At 39.0% G+C, this 7,961-nt stretch overlaps 1 protein-coding gene across 1 annotated transcript; it reads right to left on the reverse strand.

The window, feature by feature from the left end:
• Positions 1-1,787: 1,787 nt before the first annotated feature.
• Positions 1,788-7,094, reverse strand: ankrd13a (ankyrin repeat domain 13A). The gene is made up of 15 exons (XM_037681046.1): positions 6,802-7,094; positions 5,934-6,069; positions 5,530-5,654; positions 5,379-5,424; positions 4,963-5,106; positions 4,683-4,872; positions 4,363-4,429; positions 4,162-4,243; positions 3,991-4,052; positions 3,773-3,903; positions 3,528-3,685; positions 3,310-3,441; positions 2,409-2,551; positions 2,248-2,315; positions 1,788-2,118 (listed from the first exon to the last, which is right to left on the reverse strand). Exons 1-15 carry the CDS (start codon positions 6,907-6,909, stop codon positions 1,935-1,937), a joined length of 1,776 nt encoding a protein of 591 aa, XP_037536974.1. The 5' UTR covers positions 6,910-7,094; the 3' UTR covers positions 1,788-1,934.
• Between the last annotated feature and the right edge of the window lie 867 nt (positions 7,095-7,961).

The raw sequence follows: 7,961 nt of genomic DNA on the forward strand, positions 1-7,961 counted from the left end.
AGAAGGAGTAGAGAAATGACTTACTAACGTTTAAATGCTGGAGTCAGCTCATAAATGTACTGATTACTGGTAAATAAAACATGAAACCATCTTTTTTTTTTTTACTTGTGGAAAATGTTTCCAATATGATTTTGCTGTAAGCTGGTGCAGTTAGAATAAACGTGGACAAATAAAACAAGTCTTCGTTGCTCTCCTTTAGATTCCAAACTTTTCTGCACAACTGAAACGGGTAAAGATGGACACGGTAACTGATTCATACACTAAACTAAAACCAGCTTCGCTCGAATCATCAGCGGTTTATTTTACATTAAAACAGATTCTTCCATTTCGGCTGTAATTCAACCCGCACCTAAAACTACTGACCACTTTAAGACTTTAGATGTCACGACTGAAATGAATATTTGAATTTTAAACCTTTTTGCAAAAACAAGTTTTTGCATTTTGCACTGAAACCCTTACATGTTGGAAAGGCCCAGACGGTGACGTTTTACCAGGCGTGCACAAACTTCACGAGTGGTCTTTATGGAAATAAAGTGCTTTTATTTTAGAACATTTTTAAAACAGCATTTTCAAAGAGACATTTTTTTTTTCCATTACAGCATATTAAAAATAACTTTTTAGCTCAAACGGTGCATTACAAAAACCTGCATTAATTGAACCTTAGCCATGTGGAGGTTGATTGATCACCAGTTTGGTCATTTGGTCGTTAGTTGAAGCCCCTGTGGGGCGCAGAGACGCACAAAGTGCTCGGCTGTCAGTGAGATCAACTATAGTGGTTAATTCATGTTACTCAGCATTACTCTGTTACTAATTCATCTTTTCTCTTTTTTTTTTGTTACAAAATCTTCAAAAGAAAACACTTCGTCAAATGTTAACTTAATGGCACTCCATGAATTTGCCCCCACACCTCGACCCCAGAGCCTGTTCAGAGCTTTGCACGTACCTAAAACTGCTTCTTCTTACAGCTTCAGTTTTTTTTCTTACCAGATTTAAAGACCTGTTTTTAGGAACCTGAGCCTAAGCTTCCACGTTTAAATGCTGTGAACTCACAGAGACTCGTCTGCTGTTGCTTTATTTTCAATCAAGTTGCTCAGTGACAGTTTAAAATTTATTTTTTTAAATAATTATTAGCACAAGTTGAGGGGAATACTCCTATTTAAAACAACCATGACAGCAACATGCTTTTTTGTTTCCCCACCTGGGCGTTCTACATTCACAGAGTACATAAAAATGCATTTAATAAATAAATATTTGGCTCAACGATCCCAACTTTTTAAAATTTATAATTTCGTACAGAGTGATATGCACGAGTAGTACCGTTCTGCACCATAAACGTTCCCCAAGAGAACAACTGATGACTCAAAGTGATGGGAGTATGTAGAAAGTTGGAACCCTGAGATTTAACGCTCCTTAGCAGTGACTCCGTAGGAAGTTTTCATTGATTAAACTCAAAAGGTTTTGTTTTAAAACTGCAGTCCCTGAAGCTTTTCTTGTGGTTAGGTGGTTTCCAGAACGATTTTCTAAAATTTCAGTGCTGAAAATATTTTTTAAAAATTGCTTTTTGTCATTCACTTTTTAAGCACTACAACTCTAAATCTACATGAAGTCACTTTTAAAGTCAAACGTTATTGTTCGTCCGTGACATTTATCCCTCCTCCAGATGGCAATGTGACAAATACATGTGGTTGCTACTGCGAGATAAAACCGGAACAAGTTGCATAAAATTTCAAACGCCGTGAGATTTAGTCATGGACAGATGACAAAATGGAAATGTATAAAAGCAGATGGCGTTATCAAAAAGGTTAATTTTACCTGCATGAGGCTAATTCATTAGAGAAAAACCTGCTGTTGCATAGGTGGATCGAGAGGTTAGGAAGGATCTCTGAGGTGTGGTGGTTGCTTCTGGGATCTGAAAACGTTTCCTCTTTTCCCTTTTATTTTTCCATGAGTGACAGCTGCAGTATCCTCTCCAGCTCCTCCTCCTCCTGCTTCCTCATCCTCGCCTCTTCCTCTTGAGTTTGAGCAGAGAGCTCCATGGCTAGGCGGAGGTCTGACTCGAGGTTAGGGGCAGGGCAGGAGGCGTCTTCGTACTCCACCAGCACCCCCTCGGGGATACTCCTACAATGACATTTACAGGAAGAAGTCAAATCCAGCTGTGCTGTTGCTTTCACTGATGAACAGAGATGGTTAATGGAGTCGTCTTCTCACGTCTGATCGTGTAGTTAAGCTAACAACCTGGTTTCCTACCTGTCATTTTGGCTGATTGGCACTACATTAGCTAATTCTTCCTCCTCCTCAACGTTCCAGACGCTCTCCTACAAACACAACAGGCAGGTAAACAGTGAGGCGCATTGAAAACAAACATTTGTGTGTGATGGTGCGTTTCCAGTGAAGCGAACTGTTCTGACCTGGTCGAGAAGACTCTGATGGATGGCGTACTGTAAAAGCTCCTCGTCGTTGTTTGGCGTGTGCACGTGGCGGCTGCCCCCTCTGTGGTGATAACTCGCAGGAACCTCAAACACTGAGGGACACACCTGAAATGGAGGGAGCGCTGGACAAGCAAAATCAACAGGAGATGGTTAGAAATCACAAGCACACAGCTGGTATTTTAAAAGTGACTCGATGCAAACTATAAAATACAAAAGAGTTATTCTAAACAATATTAAAAATGGTGCCGTTTAAGAGTTTATTCCAGCAGTTTTTGTTAAGCTGCTAAAACACAGTAAAAGCTACGTAACTGACCCACATTAGTCTGTGTAGGTAAACAAATATGGAGGAACTAGAAAAGTAGAATCTCAAAAAGATGAGGAAATATGAGGGAATCTGCTGCTAAATGTGAAAGCAAAAAAAATAAAAAGTGACCAAAACAGCCGTCAAGAATAAAAACCAGGGTTCAGGCTTAGGGCTAAAATCTTGGCATTTCTCGTCTTCTGCCTTCTCTTCTATAGCTCATTGTAATGTGGTACACCGGACTTCGGACTTGACCTCACACAAACAGGGTTTGGAGTCTAAATACTTTCATGTCATGTCTGCTGCAGCCATTATTAAAAAGAGCAATATGACGATTTCAGGGACGTTGCCGACGTTGACCTATTTTCAGTCACTTTATGGCTGTTTCTGTAGGTAAACAAACGCAATTATAGCTGGCAGCTGTTCACAAATGTTGCTTACAAATTTTTAGTTAAGGTCAAATTAAACAACTATATGAAAAAAAAAAGTGGCTTTTGTTTCTTTATAAAATTGTTTTAGATCGGCCTTCATGACATTGCACTGAGTTCAACGAAGCAAATGTTCTGAATGTGTCTCTACCTGTCGCCGCTTCATTTTCCACAGAGGAAGTCGGTGTGGTGGCTGCAGATGCACTCACTTCATTTTCATCTCTGCAGCTATTCAGATTACAAAAGGTAATCCTGGCATTAAGCACATGAAACAGGGGGATCTCTGCAGGAGAGAAACCGAGAAGAATAACAACGCTTTATCAAAATGTAGTCTTAATTAAAAACAAGGAAGGTTAAATCGGCATGTACCTATTTTAACAGGAAATCCAGGGGGAAATTTCAGGGCTACAAAATCTCGTAGTCTTGCAAAATGGGAACTGGTTCGAGCCATGATGTCAATAATGGGGGTCACCTGCTCCACCAGGGACAGAGGATGTTCCTCGCTCATCCACAGTGTTCCTTTGAATCTAGAAGAAACAAGATCGCATAAATCATTCTTTCAAACACGCTTCAGACTGATACAGAAACCAGGAGAACGACAAAATCCATTTTACTTTTGTGTTCGGACGGTCAGTTCGATGGGACGGCCGATGTCTCTGTTGCCCAGCTCAAAGTCAGGGTCAAAATATTCCTCTGGAGTGATTGCAGTGGGATTTGTGGCCGTTGCATACTCAAGAGTTAGATCCTAAAATGTTAAGCAATCATCTGAAATGAGCCAGTGAGATAAAAAAAAAAAACAACAACCCGTATTTAAATAAACTGAACATCTTACCCCCTGTGCACTTATGTGCTGCTCCACTGTCCCAAGAAGGGACTCCAAGACATTCCTTTCACCTTTGAACAAAATGTCGATGTAGTTTTATCAGTTTGGAGAATTATAAAAGTGCAATCTTGTCTTTATGAAAGACAGAAAAGTGACATGTAGAAAATACTGTCAGCCTACTTTTAATCCTGGCTTTCTCCTCATCTGTTAAATGCTCCGTTCTCGTCCTGATTACGACATGTACATTATTGACATTGAAAACCTGACAAGACAAACAGAATCCAATGTGATTTAAAGCAGACCAGCTGCACTGATGTCCACAAATGCACGTTTTGGTTTAGAAAAAAAAAATAAAATAGAAACTGAGAAACTTCTGTGAACCTTTGCTTCAAATCCTTGGATCACTTCTGTTTTCTCCGTTTTCCAACCCCATATCCCCGACTTGTTCCTGTAGAAAAACAAACAAAAAACACCGACGACACAAAGGTGAACATTGAAGAAAACAAATTAGACCAGTCTGGTAAAACTGCAAGCTGCCTATTGAGGAAGCGATCTATTACATCGTAAGAAGTTAACGTATAAAATAACGAATTGTACGCAATTATTTGCTAGAGTAATAAAAGAAACATAAACATGAGCTGAACATAAATCGTAATCAACAAGTCTGCTATAAAAGCTGTTCTGCAGACAAAGCTTCTTGCCTTTCAAAAGCAATATTCTTTGTGTCCAAGTAGGTGTTGACGATCGGTGTCGTCAACCTTTTGGCAACTTCCTGTTCAGCTGGCTGCATCGACTCCAGCGTGACATCTTCCATTTCTTGAGATATGTTGAAGCGCTCAACGTCAACAACTTTATCATCATGGTTCACCTCCATCAACTCTGCACACGATTCTATCAGAACACAGACGGCACTTTACACAAGCACAAACAGAACCAAAGGTATATTTTTGTGTGTTTCAGTTCAAAGACAAGCGCACGCACCGTCTCCTCTGAAGATGTAACTTCTCCGGCCTCTGATCCACGTCATGTTTTCGAAGCCGAGGAGAGTGACGTCCACTCGCAGGCAGGCGCCACTTTTCCAGATGCGACAAACATCACTTGGACAAATCCGGGACAGAAAGGGGACTGTAAAACAACAGCATACAAAAATAAATAAATAATCTTCCAATGAAAAGAATGTGACTCATAAATAAATCAACACAAGAGAAGCAGGTATGCAGTTTGGCTGGTACGACCTTGTGAAAACTCAACCAGCGAAGAGTTTTTATTTGAACATGTTTAACTACTTAAACACTTTTTAAAAACATACTAAGTTGATGATAATCCGCTTAAATCATGATATTATCCTACACACAGAGCTAATGTTCATAATAGAACCAAAACACCCAAAAACTTACTCCAGCTGGTAAACTCCCACTTCATTTCCATATAGAAGTCTGGAGACTGGGGATAAACAAACACAAGCCAACGGTCATTCTTCAGTGAAACATATCCAGGCTCGCATATACTAGTGATGAGAGGAAGGTTAGAAAATATATGCGTGAAAACCTCTCTGATCTTCAGCAGAAGTTCAGGCACTCCTCCCAGCGCAGTGGAGGCTTTGAGGTAGTCTCTACGTTGAAGCACTAATTGAACCATCTCTGGATCGCCGGTGCTGACTGCTTCTTGCAGCACTACACAAAACACGAACCAGTGTAAAAGATATACCACCGAGCCTTTTACAGGAACAGCATCCATTGCCTTGGCATTACAGCCGTCCTTTAGAAAACCTCACAGTGAGGGTGAATTATTTACTGTTACTGTAAAGAGTTCATTATGTACAAAGCAAAAATCTCATTAACAACAGATGAACAAATCTAAGGAATAAATAAAAAACAGCAAATGATATAAGTTGCCTATTTGAAAGAGAATAAAATTGTGATTTAAGGCATGTTTTTAATTTTATAGCCAACCTGTCCAGCTGTTGCTATTTTCTTTAGTCACTTCGGCACCATGTCTCAGGAGGACTCTCACTGACTCTAGGTGTCCGAGCGACACAGCCAGGTGCAAAGGGGTCCGACCTCTTGGGTCCACAGCTTCAACGTCATGCTGAGGGAAAATTAAATGAATACAAATTACATTTAATACTGGACGGTTACGAATGTGCTTTTTGTGGAAGCCTCGTAACTGAAGGCCGCCTTATGACAGCCCTTCAAACTATCATTTAAGTCTTAGATGATATTGACATAGGACTAACTGCAGTACACAAACATCATGACTGTTTCTTGTACGTGTCACCCTACAATTGTTGTTAATCACTGGGGATTAGTAGCAACCACAACGTAATAACAGCTCACCATTTACAATGTCCTAAGCATGATCAACACCCTAAAGTTTTCTAATATTTAAACTATTTAAATGTAACTTGTGATTAATTGTGGAAATAATTGCTAAAGCTTGACAAAAAAAAAAAGTCAGTTTAATGATAATTACATTAATAACTCAGCATAATACATTATAAACTATTGGTTTAGGTAATCAAAATCCCAAACAATTATTAATCAGTATGTAAACAGTATGTAAACAAGATGTATTTATCTGACACAGTCACGCTTTGATGTGCCTTTAAAATAGAAATCAACCAATTTGATCCTAATTTACTACCTCTTCTTAAACCGGTAATAAATCGTCATGTAATCACAGTAAATAAAACAGAAAGTAAAGCTTAGCATCTGTCAACACCACTGGCCTACTTTAACTACCAGCTACTCCCGTTTGATTTAGCCAGCAAAACATGTCGGTGTGAATTAACTGTGTTGCTAGTTGTTTAGTTTTACCAACCCGTGATAATCTTAATTCCTCTTCCAGTTTCCTGTAATCATTCCCCCAAACTGCGGAATGCAGGGGAAACTTCAGTCGGATGTTTTCGCTAACATTAGCCGTGGACATCTTCCTCTTCCTCCAGCCTTTCACTGTTGACAGCCTCTGCTTTCATCCATCAAAGCTGCGGCAGCTACACGCTAGTTACAACTAAATGTGCGTCACATAATCCTCGTTTTTACGGTAGAAAGCACAGTAGAGAAAGAAACAAGTAACAAGCCACTAGCCAACTTTCCCCTTCCGAAGCCTTCGCCTGAATAAAACTTTTGAACGAGGAAGTACCAGGAACAGCAGCACCTAACGACAGGGGTGTCCCACATATGAACACACAAGATAATTTTAATACTATCATTCAAATAAAGCAGCAAACGCTAATAAATTGTCTGTTACTTTAGGTGTAAAGGTTGTTGTTTTTGTTCAAAGGAAGCAGAAACAAAATTAGTAGTTTAAAAAAAGGCTTTTTTTAATGTAGAAAAAATAGTCAATTCCGGTTTGGACGAAACTATTTTGCATGTTAGCTTGGGGGAGGTTAAAAAAAACTTAGCTAAATAAACCGAAATTTAACTAGAGTATGATAACTTTTTGAAAGATGCAATTTTTTAAATAAAAATATAACTATATTCACTGTATGTATTCTCATATAGAAAATAAACATCGTGTTTGAAATTTCACGAGGTGGTATCGCCTATGCTTTTACTGAGACGAGGAAGGATGGAGCTTTACTTCCGGTCTGCTGTTCAAGCAGCGGTGATATCCGGTGGTGGCTTCTATTGAGTATTTATTTATTTGAATAATAATCTTGCCCCAATGATGCGATATAGTACACTGCTACTACTACTTATTAGTATTATTACTATTATTATTGTTATTATTATTATTATTATTTGCTGGTTGGTTTTGGACATGTCCAGAGGAGGAGCAGAGGGTATATATTGGTAGTAGAAGCATATTAGAAATGAAGAAATCCTAGCCAATTATAGACCTATATCTAATCTAACTTTCAGCTAAAAAAATTCTAGAGAAAATAGTAGGTCAGGTGTGAGCATCTGCAAAGAAATCTATTTGAAGAGTTTCCGTCATGGTTTAGAGCTCATCATAGCACAGAAACAGCACTGGTGAAA

The sequence above is a fragment of the Nematolebias whitei genome, chromosome 8 (assembly GCF_014905685.2).
Source record: "Nematolebias whitei isolate Nwh7 chromosome 8, NemWhi1, whole genome shotgun sequence".
Taxonomy (NCBI): Eukaryota; Metazoa; Chordata; class Actinopteri; order Cyprinodontiformes; family Rivulidae; genus Nematolebias; species Nematolebias whitei.

Coding starts and splice junctions, on each gene's coding strand:
- ankrd13a (XM_037681046.1), bottom strand. CDS start 6,909: ATGTCCACGGCTAATGTTAGCGAAAACATCCGACTGAAGTTTCCCCTG. Junction 3,442..3,527: donor TGGATTTCCTGTTAAAATAG/GTACATGCCGAT, acceptor TCTCTCCTGCAG/AGATCCCCCTGTTTCATGTG. Junction 2,552..3,309: donor GGAAAATGAAGCGGCGACAG/GTAGAGACACAT, acceptor TTGCTTGTCCAG/CGCTCCCTCCATTTCAGGTG.